This window comes from Condylura cristata, unplaced genomic scaffold (genome assembly GCF_000260355.1).
Source record: "Condylura cristata isolate star-nosed mole 26May11 unplaced genomic scaffold, ConCri1.0 scaffold00018, whole genome shotgun sequence".
Taxonomy (NCBI): Eukaryota; Metazoa; Chordata; class Mammalia; order Eulipotyphla; family Talpidae; genus Condylura; species Condylura cristata.
The window spans coordinates 19761480-19779615 of record NW_004567119.1 but is presented as its reverse complement, the minus strand read 5'-3'; the positions used below and the strand labels follow the sequence as shown (position 1 = coordinate 19779615).

Here is an 18136-nt window from a genome sequence, read left to right as displayed (position 1 = left end):
CCCCCCCGTTTTTGATCCCATTCCCCACTCCACCCCCACAGAATGTCTCTGGTATATGGTTGTTCATTATTTTTGTTATTTGATGAATGTAATTTTAATTGGTCCTTTACCATCTTGATTTGAAAAAATTTTCTGCAGGGACATTCCTTGGGACTAGCAGAGTTACATTGATATCTTATTAGTGCTACCCAACACTCTGTTATTTTTAATGTATTATGGACATTGTAGAATATGTGTTGTAGAATATGTATGACATAAAGTTACTTTTACCCAGTTTTAAATGTACAGTTCAGTGACATTAAGTATATTTACACTGAAGCGCATACATTACTGCCATCCACCCCCCCAAAACTGTTTCATTATCCCAAACTCTAGCTCTGCCTGTTAGCCACCCTCTAACTAGCATCCCTCGCCCCCCCCCATCCTCACCCCTGGCACCCACCATTCTACTTCTTGTGTCTATGAATTTGACTACTCTCGTTACCTCACACAAGTGAAACCCAGCGGCATCTGCCTTTTACGCCTGCGTTACTTCCTTTGCATCATTCCTCAAGGTGAGCTCTGGACACCCAAGTCTGCTTCTCCACAAGGCTAGTAGCCAACAGAACATTTATCTCAGCTCAGCACAGAAAAGTACCCGTAGCCATTCAGTGCTCCAGAAATCATGTCCCTAAGGAATTACAATATGCTGAATTTTTGTTTTGAACTGTTTGATCAGTTTTCCAGAATTGATCAGAGCCCCGACTCTGATGAATGAGGTCAGTGTTGCCTTGCCTCAGCATGTGTTCTGGGCCTTATCAATAACAGGATTGGGATAGTGCTTCTCACTCACGCCCCACGCCTCCCCTTTCTCAAGGCAAAGGGGGATGTCTGTACTTTTTTTGGTTCTTCCTGCCTGGAGGGGAAGGTTGGCCATTTTGCTTCTGACTCAGGCAGTGTCAGGATCCACCCATCATCACCAATGCCAGGAGCAGCTCAGTCTCAGATTTTCTTGTTGTTTCCTGTTTTACTGGCTAAAGATTAAAAGGGAGAAAGGAGAGTGTTGCACAGATAAATGTAATACATAGTTGACGCTTACTAGTTTTCTGTCTCTCAGTGGCTCACAGGCCCTGGATGCACTACATCTTTGACCCAGTCCTCAGCATTGGGGTGCCCCTCTTCCACTGTTGTAATCAGCAACCCCAACACAGAATGTCCACAGGGCCACCCCAACTTTTACAGGCTCAGAGCTAGGAGCCATGGAGCCAATCAGTGGTGCCCACTATATAGGCCACTCGGTCCCCTCTTCTGTCTGGCACATCAGGTCTTTAAAACAAAGTGCCCTTTCCAGATGGCAGCTTTCTTTTTCTGTACAAGCCCATGGTACAGGTAAACAACAGGGACATTTGCATTTGGCCTTCTCTGAAGCCTCTCTGCGCTTCAATTTCCCATGGACCCTGTCACAATACTGCTGTAGGGCCTCATAGGGATTTAGAATGGAGAGCAGCTTGAGACTGGGATGTACTAAAAATAACCAGTTAACTAGTCCTAATGGATTCGGGCACATTTGGTTTATGTGAAAGTGCAGAGAAGGACTTACTTTAGGAAATCATTGTCGTTTTACAGGCCACTAAGCACATAGCTCTGTATCTAGGAATCCTTTGGAACCCTTTAAGGGAAGCACCTGAGGCACAGAGGCTCCGCAGAGCTGACTCCTCGCTGCCTCTGACTGACCTGGGCACACTTGCCTGTTCTCTTACGACACATCTGTCCTATACTCTCTGCACCCACAGCTTAATCGCTACCTTCTCGGGGGCTTAGCCAGAGTTTTATTTCGTGCCAGAGAAGGTAGCTGTCCTCCCACAGGCCCAGCGCCACAGGTGAGCAGTGGTCCAGGTGTGCTTTCTTCTGTCCCTTCTCGCTCCTGTTGTGCTGTTTATTTCGGACTAAGATTTTTATGGCTGTGTAATCAAAGTTCTTCTCTCTGTAGGGTATCTTCCCTGAAACATATATCCATGTGAAAGAGGCAACTGTGGAAGATCGAGGGTGAGTTCTAATCTAGAGGCCTCCTAAAAAATGGTAAAGTTGTAAAATTGTCATTGGAGAACACCTTATTAGAGGACTAGTTCACGTACCTCATCAGTGCCGCTTCTTATTGGAAATGAATAAAAATTGTTCATTCACGTTTCTCTGTTTGCTATTGCTCCTGGCCCTCCTTCCCAGAGTAGCAATGACAGAGGCGACGATGAATTCTGCCCCTCCTCCTTCCCCTTCTGACCTCCGTGTGCAGACATGTGCACTAGTTTCAGGATTAGATCCAAGTGTGCCCAGTTTGGGGGCAAACCTTTACGTACCAACTCAGAACCTTGGGCGAGGACATCAACCTCAGTACTCTCAGAGCCCTAGATGGGTCATGAACTTGCTATGAAATGTGAACATGTTCTGCCAACACACTCCACTCAGTTTGGGATATGCTTACTTCTTCTTGATCTCACTCTTCACCCTGGCAAGCGCTGCTTCTTTGCCAGCTATCAAGGGCGAGGCACTCAGCCTGCCTTGGGAGAGAAAGGCCTCTGAGTTGGCGAGCATCAAGAGGGTGAGAGAAAGAGAAAGAGCCAGGAGCAGGGCTGCAGTCCTGGTGCTGATAGAGAACAGACTGGTCACGGGGTCACTCAGACTCAGAGCCCACAGAACGTGCTCACTCCTAAGCTCTTCATTGAATAGCCAAGAGGTAGAAACATGCCCAAACTCACACAAGTCGTGGAGAGCAGAACCAGGACTGAGAACCAGGTGTCTGGTTCCTGGAGAATCTTCTTCCCAGTTGGTCATTGTTGCAGTCTCCAGTGTGACCAACATATTGGTGACATTTTCCTATGAATTAGGGTTGCCACGTGCAATGCAGGCTGCCCAGTGAAGTTCGACATTCAAAGACCAACCAGTAATTTTTAAAGTATGTCCTGGATATTTTACAAGACATATTTTAAAATAATTTTATCTACCTGAAATTCAAATTGAACTGGGCCTCTTCTGTTTTCATTGGTTGAGTCTAGCAGCCTTAACCACGAATCCCCATTCATTTGCATGCTTTTACTTTCTTCTTTTTTTCTTTTGCTAATCATAAAAATACCAGAGAGGATTTATATAAATAAATGTCAAACCTGCCTTGCTATAAATCTCCCAAGAGTAAGTAAAGACTTGGTTATATAAACATTTTCTGCTTTGTGAAGTAACAGATGAAAAGAAAACTGGGTAACATTCTAGAAGAGGGCACCCCCTCCATCCTCATGCACAGATCCTGGATGTGATCAAAGCCTTGGGACCCTTGTGGCATTCTCACCTCTTCACCCAAATTCCCTACTGTTAGCTGCTGAGCAGAACCAGCTAACATACAGAATCACCTTCCTCCCTGAAGTCACTGAAGCCTGCCTGACTCCCTTCCAGAAACAGGGAGATGGAGGCTGAGCCACAGCTGGCTCCGTAGCGGAAAGTGGGTTCATTCTGAGATCCGTGGCTTTGAGTTCCTTTCCTTTCCTTTACTTCCATGTAATGAAGCCTCCTACACAGAGTGCCTCCAGTGGACAAGCTTTACTTGTTCCCAACCAGCTGACCCCATTCCCATCTTGGAGCTTGGGGAAGAGCCTCCATGAGGAAAGGATCCAGCCTGAGTAAAGGGAGCCTCTGTCTGCTTCTCTCCAGGCAGCACGAGACCGTGATTCCCGGGGAGCTGCCGCTGGTGCAGGAGCTCACGTCCACGCTGCGAGAATGGGCTGCCATCTGGCGCAAGCTCTATGTGGTAAGTTTCCCCAGGCCAGGAGCTGGTGGCATGGTTCCTGCGCCTCCAGACTGTTCTGCTGAAGGCCCCTTATCACTCTCGGTGTGGAGTGGGGTACATGACACCGGGACCCCACAATGACTGACAACCAGCCGGTTCCCATTACCCAAGAGCAGTCACTGGCGATAGGTGGTGTCAGAGGAAGTGGATGTAATCGCTCCACCCATCTTTGCTGAGCTGACAGGCTGGTTGACACTCCTCCCAGGCAGTACAGTTGTTTGCAACAGTTGATCAAGGAGGAACCTGCGGGAGATGCTCTTCACCTCTGCATGTTCCCAGTGAGTAGGAACAGGCCAGAGTCTCAGCGCCCAGCCAGCCACGTGCGACTCCTGTGTGTGTGGGGGGGGGGGGGGGGGGGGGGGGGAGGCCCACAGCACACCACACAGACGACAGCATCTGAGTCATGTTTGAGAGCCCCAAGACCAACTTCTTTCCCCAGCCAACGTGGTACTCTTTTCTTAAAAACATTGACTTGACCTGAGAAAGGGAATAAGGTAGCCAGTTCCTTGGACCATTGCCTGGGAAACAGCACGTTCTCTCCATGATGGACCACGCACAAGTGGTGTGTAGTTTGCCATCCAGACAGGTAGGCTTCAGCTTTTAATGTTAGGCTGCCTGGCTCACTATCTTGCCAGAGGCACAGACTGCCCCAAGACTTAGACCTGACACTCCTCTAAGAAGCTCCTTCCTTGACATTATAATGCACAAACACTGCTTCTCACCGTCTCCCGGAGACCTGGAGGATAGACATCCCAGAGGCATCGTTCAGGAAGCACCTCCCAGGTCCCACGGCAGAATCTAAGGATTCCCTAAGACGAACGTGTGTGCTCTTAGTCCATGTGAGCTAGTTCATGTAGTTGTAGTTTCTGGCTGGAAACTGTTATCTTTCTCCTGTGATTTTGTTATCTAGTTTCTGTTCAGTTATGTGTTGATTGTCTTTGTTTTTCTCTGTGGTTTTAAAAAGCAGTAGCTTTTTCTAGCACAACTTTTATAATTTAACGTTAAGATATTTCATTTTTATCCAGGGTTGTGATCCATTTCCCATAATGGATCACAACAGTAGAAATATCACCCCCTGGGGTGGAAGAGCACATGTTTTCTCCCTGCCTTCCCATCTTTCAAAGCCTGGTTTAAATTCTTTCTCCTTGATAATGTGTCTGCTAAAAACAAACACCCCTAACGTTTTCCTTCTGGACTCCAGGAACACTTCTGCTGAATCCATCATCTGGTCCACGGGGCATCCTGCCATGTAATGCAAGTCCTCTTTTGATTAATGTTTAATTGGGAAGAGAGCTAACCTGTAAGTTCTTAAGTCACAAGCTTGGGAGGATAGAGATATTCTTTGAAGCCTTTTGGCCCACATCGATCATCTTATATTGAAAGCACTCTTTGGTTCTGGACAATTGATCCGTTAGTGGTGGATGTAACAAGTTTTGATGGATGAGAAATTGCATTTGCATGGTTTAGCTCCTTATCGTGTTCTTTCTGGAAACTGGTGAGTGGTGGAATAGTTGAGATAATAAGTACTGGGAAATGAAATTTTTGTAGGAGTTGAGCATGAATGAGGGAAACATTTCTTCTTGTTAAAACACAGTTCGTTAATTCTGTCCATACACATCCACAGGTAATTGTGCCAACCTTACTCTCTAATAGAAATGAGAAATAGGTGAGCTGGGAAGGATGAGATATGATTCATATACTTGGATTTTCAGAATTCCTTAGTAGTTAGTGATAAATGTGGGCTGGGAATTTCCTGTCAATTTCACTGTTTAATAGCAGAATTGGATTCTAAGTGAGAAAATATCCGTGCTCACTCAGAGAGCAACATGCTTCCCATCTAATTCTGGCATTTATTTTAAAATGCCCACAGGTACTATTGGTTGATTAAAAGACATTCTGCAAATCTTACTCAGTTGACAGGACTAAACCGTCTGTTTGATACATGCTCACTCATAAGAAATTCAATTAAAATGGGTTTGTTACTCATTTTGACTCTCTGTTTTATTCCTGTCCTTTGCTAAAACATTGACAGTTCACTTGAAGTAGAACTTCTGAACTTCTTTTTCAAAAATGTGTCTGAAATTATTTCCAATGTTATGCCTCCCTGGGCAAAGAAAGCAAAAAGAATCCAAATTTATAGTTTCCAGCTCTCCCACACACACACTTTAAAAAAAAAAAACAAACATTTATTTTATTTGTGCAACAAGAACTGGGGTACAGGCCAAATGTGCAGTGGGTGAGAGGGTTCACCAGAGGCAGAATGGGGAGCAGAATAGGCAGGACAAAGTATACTGCTGAGGGGAGCAGCAGGTGAGACAGGAGAGGTCTGGTGCACCATGTGAGTCACCTCCCTGGCCTGGTATACACTGCAGTGGCTGTGATTTCTTCACAGTGCTGAGCTTTAACCCCTTGCGTCAACCTGTAGGCACCCGCCCCCCCCCCCACTTTTGTTTTATGATTCTGTGGGTAAATTGCTTCAGTCTACATAAGGGTAAATACAGCTTTTACAAATGTATATCAGCACTTGAATTATTCCTCTCATGCCTTTATTCCCAAAGATTAAGAGCCCAGGCATTCTAGTTGATGTCCTGAAGATAGCTCTGGTGCCTCAGAATCTCCACATTTCCCTAGAATACATTACCTAATTCTATTCCTTTCAGCCTAAGTTCCTGAGAAATTTACATAACAGATCAAGGGTTTTATGTGAGGGGAAAATGCAATCCACTGATGGATTAAACCTAGCTCTGGAAACAGTTTTTCCGGAAAGGAAAGATATTTGAATAGCTACTGTTTGTTTTAGCAGTCACTTTGTAACCTCAGGAAATAATGATAAATAGGTTTTAAGTGGAAGAGGAACACTTGTTCAAAGTAGAAAGAATAAATGAGGTCCCCCCCACCCCAACCCCTTGCCATGTTCCTTCTTCTTTTTTGGCTTCAAATTGAATTGAATTGCCAATCATTTACATAACTATGTAATTTTGAGGAGTACAACGTCATACCTCTATGCACATACTTAACTCACACCTTCCCTTCCCATCCTTTCTCTCCACTGACTGCATCCCCTCTGGTAACCAGTATATTTTTCACAGGGTCTAATATTTATTTTTGTTGTACTTTGCTAGCTTATTTTCCTTGTTAAGTGATAAATAACCAAATATTATATTCTGCTAATGAACAAAATCATCCGGCATCTGTCATTCACTTTCTGACTTATTTCACCAGCATAACTACTTCAAGATTCATTCATTTAGTCCCCTTAGCCACTATTTGATCTTTTTTATGGGTAAATAGTATTCCACTGAACATATAGTCCACAACTTTCCCTCATTCCTTCTTTCTTTTTTATTAATATATATATTTTTTCCATTTAGTTACCTATCCTGGTAGATATTGACCTTATGCTTCTGGAAAGCTTGGTCTCTTGCTGCAAACCCTGTCCACCTGGTTCTATAGACTTGAGCAAGTCACTTCCAGTCTCCATGCATCTGCTAAATGTTGTCTGTCTCAGTGGTAAAAAGTCTGCCTGTTTACTCCCGAGAGTTATAAGACTAAGTCATGAAAGGCGGCTCTGGATTATTCATCGTGCAGAGTGACCCTCAAGGACTCTGTGCATGTGAGCAAGAGATTCTTGATGCCTTTGTGGCCACTGGAAACAGTTGCCACTCTGCTCCCCCTCCCTCCGCCCAGCCTGTACTTGTATCCCACTGGCCCAACTCAAGACTCTGAGGCTCCTTTCATGTCCCCCCTTCTCCACAGCCACTGCCTTTGTTCTGTGTTATCATCTTAGGCGGAGTGACCTTGAGCTCTCAGTAGCAGACTGTTTCTCACCATAGACAGTGGCTCCTTCATTTGGGTTTAAGTCTAGAAGACATGGGTCACCCTCACTGCTGTTCTTCAGCTGGAACCTGTGTACTTAAATGTGTTTTCAGTGACTGATTGGGAAAGGAGGCAATTTTGTGAATGAAGTTTGCAGAGGAGCAAACCGAGGATGTCCAGATCAGGCAAGCAGCCAGTGCATTGAATGCTGGCTCCCTCCCTTGGTATGTATGTTTATATTCACAAAAAATAACAAACCCAATAATAGTTACTGCACACAGACCAGAACAGAAAGATCTGAGATTCCCAAGACAAGGGTTTTAGCTTGAGATATCCTACTAGCTGATCCTATAGCTCAGCTTGAGATGGAGTCCTTTGTCTTATTTTCTTCATCTTAAGTAACAATACTTATATGTTGGAATATTTGCTGTAACAATGCAGTATGATAACCGGACAGTGCCTGGTGGCACACTGTTGCCAATGACAGCCCTGACCATCCCCTTCCAGTATTACTTCATGAAAAAGCTGATTGATGATGAAAGTGTTAAAGGGGGGAATGAGGCTGCAGTGTGGAATTTTGCTGAGGTCATTTAAAGGTGTCTTGGCGCCTACACAAGGGCTTGTCCTCCAGCGTGGAGTAGACTCCCTTCTCTCCCTGTAAGGACATCATTGCTCCAGGCTGATGGTCTGTAAGTGCTCTCCGTTATTCTTGCTGTCTCAGGGTCTTTCAGTTTTTTTTTTTTAACTTTTTTTTTTTTTTTAGATTTATTCATACAGAACTGGGGTACAGGCCAGAGATGCGGAGGGTGAGAGGATTCACCAAGGACAGAGTGGGGAGCAGAACAGGCAGATCGACAAAGTACACTGCTGAGGGGAGCAGCGGGCAGGTCAGGAGAGGTCTGCCGCGCCATGTGGTCACCTCCGGGGCAGGCGGGAATCGAACTCATTCGGAAGTGGGTTAGGCTTCTTAGAGCTGTGCTTTAACCCGCCGCGCCACCAGGTAGGGCCTTTCTCTCAGTAAGTAGATCCAGTGAACTGAGCTTTGGCCTTCTTTTCTTCCTGGCCCCATACCTCTCTGCTCCACGTGAGTTCCCCCAACTGGAAGGGCAGGTACGGACACATTGATTTAGATACAGATGGGTGGAGAGAGGACTTAAGTTTACCTTTTCAGTAGCAACCCAGAAAATGCACACAAATCTACATCCCATGTCATAATGTCAAATTACTCAACTTAAAAATTGACAAGTTTGTTGGGGCCCTCCCTGGTGGCTCAGCGGGTTAAAGCACTGCACTAAGAAGCTCAAGCCACCTCTGCAAGAGTTCAATCCCCGCCTACCCGGGAGGAGATCCACATGGCGTGGCAGACCTCTCCTGACCCGCCCGCTGCTCCCCTCAGCAGTGTACTTTGTCGATCTGCCTGTTCTGCTCCCCACTCTGTTCCTGGTGAATCCTCTAACCCTCCGCATCTCTGGCCTGTACCCCAGTTCTGGATAAATAAATAAATCTTTAAAAAAAAATTGACAAGTTTGCGTGTATCTTTTAAGGCAGTGGGATAAGAATTTTTGAAAAAGGGCCCTCCCTGGTGGTGCAGCTGGTTAAAGCACAGCACTAAGAAGCTACAGCCACTTCAGCATGAGTCTGACCCCTGCCCCGGAGGTGACCCACGTGGCACAGCAGACCTCTGCTGACTGCTGCTGCTCCCCCCAGCAGTCTACTTAGTTGATCTGGCTGTTCTGCCCCCTAGTCTGTCTCTGGTGAATCCTCTTACTACCCCTGCACCTCTGGCCTGTACCTCAGTTCAGTATGCATAAATAAAATAAATCTTAAAAGAAAAAAAGAATTTTTGAAAGAGAGACTATCCTAGAAAATGCTGAGATGTTTGGTTGGTACAAGGATACTCTGTACCATTACAACCTGAGCTTTAGCTGGGTGCTGTAACTATTGGTGAGTTTTGAACAAAGCTAATTTGTCCATATACATTTGGGAAATATTGTAATCCTATCTCCTTAAGGCCAACAGATCCAAGAACATGGTGATAGCAGATGGTTAATATACATTGTTTAATCGAGTGAATTTCATTGCTAAAATATAGTTCATAGAAAGAACAGACATCCTCTCAATTACAATTTGCCGGCAAGCTAGAACTGTGCACTGGTTGTCCATAGTAGCATGAAGCTCTCCAGCAGAAACAGTGCCTGGAGCTCAGGTGGGGGCAGGGAACTTGCCCAGCACATCAATCACCCCTTTTTCCAGGCCCTGCATATCCAGGCAGATTAAAGCCACTCAGGTCTAATCTTTTTGAACTGGGGGCTATTACCGGCGGCAGGATCACATGCTCTGAAGTGTAATTAAGCTGATCTCCTAGTTTGAAACCATCGACTGATTGCTTTTTACCAAGGACAGAAAATTCCCATAGAAAACTTCCTTTTGTTTTTGGACATTTTATCTGTGAGCTGCAAGCCCTTTGCAGCTTGGCTCTCATGAGAAGCGTAATGAGGAGACTTGGCAGTGAGTGGGGCGGGAGGAGGGGCGGGGGGTGCTGTGTGTGTGTTTCAGTTTCTCTGACTTTGCTGCCTGGCTTTCGGGCTTTCTTACACTACTTCCAAGGGCAAAAATGCTGTAAAGTCTTTGTTAGTCAGGCAAGACCTTTTCCTGACAGAGGAAAGGCACCAGGACAGGCTGTATGCATGGCAGGACAGAGGCTTCCCTCCTTCCTGGAGCTGGGGGGTCAGTGCAGCTTGAGGACACGCAGCAAGGCATCTGTGTGGACCCAGGAGTTACAGACGGTCAGAAAAGACATGTGATTCATTCCAGTCGCCTGAGTGTGTGGGTACCTCAGTGTGCGGGTGATTCAAGTCAGATATAGTTAATCAGGAAGCTGCTTGGAGGAGTAATTGAGCTTAATGTCTCAGTCACAGACTCGAAGACGACACTCATCTTTGCAAGTGGACAGTTATTTTACAGATGGTCATATCCTGGAGGGAATAATTTGTCCAAAGCCAAGTAGCAACTTAATGATACAATTAGAGAAAGAGATCAAATCCCCACATTTCATTCCAGGGCTCTTGCTTCTAAATCACGAAATTTGCACTGTGGAGAAAAGGTTAGTGTACAGAGCAAATGTTAGTTATTTTTCAGAGGAACTGGTAGAGACAAAAGAAAAGTTTGTTAACTGTGGTCTGCATTTTGGGGGAACATGCAGAATAGAACCCAGGTTTTCTGATATCCAGTGAGGTCGTCTAAATAAGCCCCAGGATTTTGAAATGCCAAATGGCTAGAATACAGAAATATTCCAGAGTGTTAAAGGCAAAAGCTCCTTCTTGTGACTTTGTTTAAATTTCCAGGTATAAATAAATAAATACATAGATATGGAGCAGAAATGTTAAAAGTGAGACTTCAGCAATCTCTAAAAGGAAGACATTTAAAGCAAATGCAGGAACATACTTATTCTCTGGTAGAAAAAGGATTTCTGTTTCTTTGCCTTGTGTAGCTGTTCCTCAAGTGGAAATCAGAGTGTTGGTTGAAGTCTGAACTGTCGACATTAGTTTTGAATCATTCCAGTGTCCTGGTACCATCCTGACGTTTGTGGGGCAGATCAAAGAAATTATTCAATAAATTCCTTGCCCTATTATCAGCAATGGCTAGCTGCAGGAAAAACGGAGGCTCCTGATGTCTCGATTAGCAGGGAGGAGTATGCCAAGACAGGCCTGGGTGGTTGGGCTAGGGAAGAGCCTGGCAGAGGCCTGTGAGAGGAGAAAAGATGGCGACTATGAGGCTCATGGTGTTAGGGGCAGTGCATGAAGCCAGAGCTTCCCCAGGATTCCTTAGTGTCAGAGGCCAGCGATGCTGAAATTCTGCTTATACGATCTTAGGAATGTGGCAGCAAAATCCATTTCTTTAAAGTAAGTGGGGAAATTGCTTCCTCTGGTGTGTTCCAGCTTGTCTCTTCAGAATTAATTTGGCACACTGAATCAGAGAAGAATGACTGTCTTCATCCTTCTTTGGTGGGAGAAATTGGCACACAAGGCTGATATGGACAGGCAATAATTAAATTGCCTTAGATGGTGTCTAATAAAATTGAGCCTGAGAACTTGTGAACATGTCCCCCAAACAAAGCACTGCCTCTCATAGAGAATCTTGAGCCCTTAACCCCCCCCCCCGACTTTTTAAAACCGTATTATGAGAATACCTTCATTAAACTTGGAAAATATATATAAAAAATCTAACCAGGAGTGGTAAGTTACAAGAAAAGGAAAGAGCCTCTTTTCTGTCTAGCTACTTTGGAAGATAAAATTTTATGGGCTAATTTCTCAGCCCTTTTTCCACTTTGAAAGACAGTGAATTGGAAATATTTTATTTAAAATTAAATGAATAAAAAACACAGGGTTTTTTATCATTCCTTATTAGAAATCATTTAAAGATCTGATTTTCTGCTTTTCTAAAGATTGGCTGATGAGAAAGAGGCAATTTAGAAAATACTGACCGCATTAAATATAGATAGTTTGAAATTTTTAAGCAGGCTACACATTCATTGTTTTGGGATAAAGTGTTAATGGAACATATTGCAATCACAGATAATTGGGTTCTTTCCTTTGCTCTGTACACTCAGAGAACTTCCAGCTTCCATTAAGGTGCTATCACATTCTGCTACACTCATTGACACCTCCCACTGCCCCTGCTTCTGGGCTAACAGTTCCTTAACACTTACTCTTTGTTCAGGAGTATCTTGGGAATTTCTGCCCAGGATCTATTTGATGCCTTGTCCAGGACTCTGTCCTTGGGATGGGGAGCATCAATGAAGAGGAACAAGCTGCTTAGACATCAACAAGTTTGTGTTTGTGTGTGTGTGTATAGTAGATAATAGTCTCCTATAGCTGCAGAAACATAAGATTATATAAGTATACCGTGACATCTCTCCTATCAGTAAAAAGCAAGTAGTATCTTAAGGCCATAAGTAGGTAGGATGATAATGGATTTATTTCAAAAAATATACTTCAGAAGTGATTGCCAAAGTAATTTCTCCTAATCACTACCTTCAGTGCCCCTTCGCCTCTACACACCTATCAAACTGCCACGTTTATTTCCCCTCTTTTTTTTGTACTCTTTCTTAACTTGAAATTATCTTATAGTATAAGTGTTTACTTTCTTGTTACTCTTTTGTCTCCTCTACAATGCGGCAGGATCATTATTTCAAGTACATAGTAGATGCTCATTGACTTTTGAAATACATACTGGACTGAATCAATTGTTTAGATAAAACCAAGACTGTAGGACACAGACACAGTATTAGCCTCTTAAAATGACGAAGGTACAAATAATTAGTTGGTCATTGGTTAATGTGGTTCAGTTATAGGACATTCTTACTGGAACCCAAAATAATAATTTCATCTTTCTAGGAGTAACAATTTTCTGGATGGTCTATCACATTTTTGGGGAAACAGATTTCAAAATAAAATTTAAATGTTTATTTTCCCTTCTTCCTTACCTCTGAAACAGCAGTTCTTTTCTCTGCAAATGATAGCAGTACATTTCATTCCTGTCATACACTTTATAGAATATTTACTTAATACCAACTTCTAGAGATACGAAAACAAACAAACTCATTGTTCCTCATTGTCCTCTAACTCTTTACTCTCATCATGGAGTAAAACAGGCTGAGATGTCCAGGTTCTAGGACAGGAATCATTTTCAATCTGTGAGGATTGGGGATGGACAGCCAATTAATTCAGAGTTATGGTTTTGAGGAAGAGACTTCTAAATTGAAACTGAAGAAGTCAGAATTAGTAGCTGCTTGTGTGAGACATGTGAGGAGAAATGAGAATTTGGAGGAAGAGGAGAAAGTGGTTCCCTATAGAAGGAATAACCCATCAGAGCATTTGAAGTGCTCAGGAGAAATCCACATAGGTTGGCATGGAAGAAGTGTAAGATTTTTGGTGTAGTGAATCTCTACAGGTAAGAATGTGTATAAGAGTCAGAATAGGAAGAGACTTCAATGGTGAGTTCCTGTAGCGAGAGGTTAGTGGAAATTACTGGAGGATTTTCAACAGAGGAGAGACAGGGGTAGAATTTTAGGGTGCATGAATGGCTTGACCTACTTATGGAGTCCAATTACCCATCCCTGCTTATCCACTTCTGACACTGAGGAAGGAGTAGGAATGGCTCATGGGGAAGCCATCTTTATTAATATTTTTTAAAAATTCCCTTGAAATGCACAGCTTACTATATGACAAGATTAATTGGATGAATAATACCTTACACAGAATCCAGATTCTACAGATGTTGCCATCCTCCATCAGACTTTTTTTTTCTTCCACCTCATTTTCCCACCTTAGAACAACAAGGTCACACTCTTCCGCCAGCTACAGCAGATGACGTACAGCCTGATCGAGTGGCGCTCTCAGATCCTGTCTGGAACACTCCCCAAGGACGAGCTGGCAGAGCTCAAGAAGAAGGTCACAGCCAAGATCGATCATGGGAACAGGTAAACCAGGGATGAGAACTCGGAAAGACATGTGTGCCTTTATTCGGGGGCAGGCTCACTTGTGGCTTTGGAGTTGCCAGACATCATGTTTACAGCTCTCTTTTTGGAACATATTTTATATGGTTGGAAAAAAAAGTTGGCGGTGCCCACCACGGGCCAGCCTGCACTGGGTCTCTGATTCCAAGGAGATGACAGACGAACAGGGACCTGAGCTGCGAGTTCATCGCTAAGACCAGAAGGCACCGAGCAGCTGGTGCCATTTCCGAGTCCTGGGGCTGTCTTTAGTTTGCTCTATCAGATTCATTCTCTCTCTCCATTTTCTCCTAACGGGACCATTGTTGACAGCCTGTAAAAAACAGATTTGCCAGAATCATGAAATGCTTCTACCTTGGTGAATGTTTCCACTAACCTTTCAAGGGCTCATCACTTTACTAGTCTTCTTATTACCTTAGACAGATTCGTAGGTTCCAGATATTACTGCCTTTCATTTAAAAAAAAAAAAAAAGGATAAGTCAGTTCATCAAATTGTATGGTGACTTGGGACTCCTGGCTCCTGACTGACTTTTTAAAAGACTGGCTAGTTCCTCATTAGTTTTTGTTGATGACTCATTTGACATTTAGTTTCATTTTCTGTATTACTTGAACTTGCATGCAACTTTTTTCTTCCTATTACCTACTTCTCCATTCACAAAACTCTTAGATATACTTCAAATTGTTAAAATACAGCTCATTATTTTGTCATTTTACTGTTATAGACTCAGAAAACTGTTCAGAAATAGCTGGCATAAATAGCACAGATGATTCAGATTCAATATTATTTAGGAAATATCTTCTGTGTGCATTTGACATGTAAGGCTGGATTCTATCCCTCTGAGGAAGCCATTATTCCCATTTTAAGGTTCAAGAAACAGACCAAGTGAGTGTAAGTGGCTCACTTTCAAGGTATATAGATGCAAATCAATTTGAACCTTGAACTTGACAAGTCGGTGTGATGATCCCTCATAAGGTAAGACTGTCACTGGTCCGACCACAGACCTCTACCTGCGAGTGTTGTGTTGCCAGTTGGGTAGGGTAGCAATGGGTCTTCCTTCAAAAGCTGGCTAATGCAGGATGAGGCAGCTCCCCCCACACATATGCTGCCTCTGTATTTTTGGATCTGGCCACAGAATGGCATCGCCTTGAAGGACCCTAATCTCTGGCCCAGACTGTTAATGTCCCACAAATAGCAGAGCATGCCTGCCTGCTTTCACATTCCAGCCCTTGGAAGCAGCTCAAGGAATTAAGCTGTTCCGTCAGTGCGTCAGTGAACCCGTGTCTGAGCCTCCATTGGGGCACGTCGCTCAGGAGTCTGGGTGGCCTGCGGGTCTGGCTGCCGTGAAAGGGAACCTGCCAGATTAAATCAGATGATCAAGATGCTATAAAAGAAGGAGGGAAAGTCGGCATTTGTTTTCTTCCCAAAGACTTGGCACATTTCACTCTCATCCCTGAGCTTTCTTGCCGTTTGCACAGCCCCACTCCCAAATTGCTGGTGCCTGGAATGCATGCTGCGCACTCGTAGCCATAGCTATTTCCAGCACAGTCCTACTTCCTTGGAACTAAGCAAAACTTTTTCTTCCGTGTGCACTCTGCACACCAAAGTCTTGGTGAGGACGGCACCATGTGTAAGCCATGCACCGGACACAGCTGGTGTTTTCTTGTGCCTGTGGCTGAAGTAACAACGAGTGCGTTGTGCACTGTAGCTGCATGTACTTTCTATGCTTTACACATATCTCATTTCATTCTTGCAACTTAGGGAATATTACCACATGAAATGATGAGGAATTAAGTCCATTACCCAGTGTAACAAGTGTTAAAACCATCTCAAATCCTGGTCCTACTGATGTAAAGCTGTGCTTTCAGATGGGTTGTGAAACACCAACAGAACTCAACTCACTGGTCTCCTTTAAGACAGTATTCGGTCAAGGGCTGTCTCCCACACCTGTGCTTTTAAAGAAATCAGGACAAGCACCCAAATATTTGTGCACTGGTCTTTCATAGTTCCTATGGCAAAAAAAACAGAAGACTTGGAAAAAGAGGAAGTTTGTCAGAATCAGTGCCAAATTTGCCTTTGCTTAACACTTTCATTAGTTTTCTAGAGCTGTTGTGTAGGAAAGGGTAGAACTTGAAAGAAGAAAGGGCAAGTGAATTATTCTTGATTTGTCAGCACCCACCATCCTAACTATGATTGTTTAGGGTTATTTCGTGGTACTCTTCCTGTTCCTGTGAGGCTGGCTGATCACTCCTTTCCTTCTAGAATGCTTGGATTAGATTTGGTCGTGCGAGATGACAATGGGAACATCTTGGACCCAGATGAAACCAGCACCATTGCCCTCTTCAGGGCCCATGAAATAGCCTCAAAAAGGATTGAGGAAAAGATCCAAGAAGAAAAGGTATACTTCCTAACTAGCAGATTTGGGTCACTGAGGTTGTTTTTATTTGGTTTTTAATGAGAGAAATGGAGTTATTGACAACTGAGGTAGAAGTACTGCTAAGAAAATCATTCACTCTCTCATGTGATAAGCAAAATAACAAAAAGAATAAGGAACCTGTGCTCTGAATAGAAAGACTGCACAGATAATATTCAGTGAAAAAGAGGCAGGTGAGTATAGTGTGTGCAGACATTATTATTTGTGGTTCACAAAGGAACACGTGTATCTGCATACTCGTGGACTGGCTCTGTTGTGGTGGACAGGAAATTGCTGGTGAATGGAAGCCCTTGGAAGAGCAGGGCTGGTGGGACCTTCTTAACTGTGTAGCCTGCATTTGGGGGCATATATTACAATTTCCAAAATAAGTAAAATTTAGAAATAAAATGTTTGAAAAATTTTCACTTTGGTAGTTGGACATTAATAAAAGTAAGAAAGGTAGAGAAAGAGGGAGCATAGAAATTCACCCATATTATGACTGTCCCGACACAACCATAGTGATATTGTGGTTTGTATTCTTCTTCTCTATTTCCATGCATAAAATAAAAGATTTCTGTCTGTTTTCTTTAGTTCTAGATTTTTTTTTCCTTAGCACAGTTGTGATAATATTTAATTGTGTGCCTAAATAAATGGTTAACCATGCTTAAAGGTAAAACCTTTCGAATGGAATTTCTTCTTTGCAATGAATTATTCCCTCCAAAAGAGATGAGAACTTCTTGTAGCTGCTAAAACCATGAGCTATCACTGCGTTATTGCTTTACTTGAATTCAAGGTCCCGAACAAGATAGTCTTGGTGTCTAAATAACAGTGATTATATTTTGTTCATTCAGTCATTTGTCCACTTACATATATGTTCTCAGTCTGTGCTTCTCGTTGGTGGTAATTATATTTGTCTCCCATTTGCAGGCTGATGTCTTGCCATTATTTCTCATTTGCTGAAACCAAGTTGCTTTTCTCTCTTGTCCTCTGTGTTCAGTCAATGCTGCAGAGCCTGGACCTGCGGGGCCAGTCCATCTTCAGCGCTGTCCACACGTATGGCCTCTACGTGAACTTCAAGAACTTCGTCTGCAACATCGGTGAAGACGCGGAGCTGTTCATGGCCCTCTACGACCCCGACCAATCCACCTTCATCAGGTAGTGGACTACGAGGTCATCTGCCCCAGTCTTGTGACACAGCCAGCTTTCGCGTACCCCTACCGGAGGGAATCTTGGTTGAATTTGAGAAGGGGAGGATTTCTAGGCAGAGGAAAGTAAATTCCTTGGGCTTCTAAACCTTTCTATGTGTCTGCCGCAGCAGTTTAATAACTGTGTATCTTCTGGGTCGTAGAGCCCCTGTAATATTCATCAGACACAGAGGCAGAACGGAGGAGCGGATTCAGAAGACTGCAAGGGAGGGAGAGCAAAGGTGAACTGGGAGAGAGAGCAGAGGATTTTAAGGCAGGGAATGACTCTTTGTGCTCTCACGGGGGATACGTGCCATTCAACTTTTGTCCAGACCAACAGAATGTAAAACACCAAGAACGTACCCTCATGTTAACTATGGATGTTGGGTGATTATAATAT

At 43.7% G+C, this 18136-nt stretch overlaps 1 protein-coding gene across 1 annotated transcript in view; it reads left to right on the top strand.

Moving 5' to 3' along the window:
• DOCK5 (dedicator of cytokinesis 5) overlaps nt 1-18136 on the top strand; it is a 166128-nt gene that overhangs the window by 66592 nt on the left and 81400 nt on the right. Inside the window, exons 4-8 of the mRNA XM_004685387.2 lie at nt 1970-2025; nt 3676-3772; nt 13960-14108; nt 16402-16537; nt 17550-17707. Coding sequence (XP_004685444.1) covers nt 1970-2025; nt 3676-3772; nt 13960-14108; nt 16402-16537; nt 17550-17707 — 596 coding nt within the window. The remainder of the gene's footprint in view (nt 1-1969; nt 2026-3675; nt 3773-13959; nt 14109-16401; nt 16538-17549; nt 17708-18136) is intronic.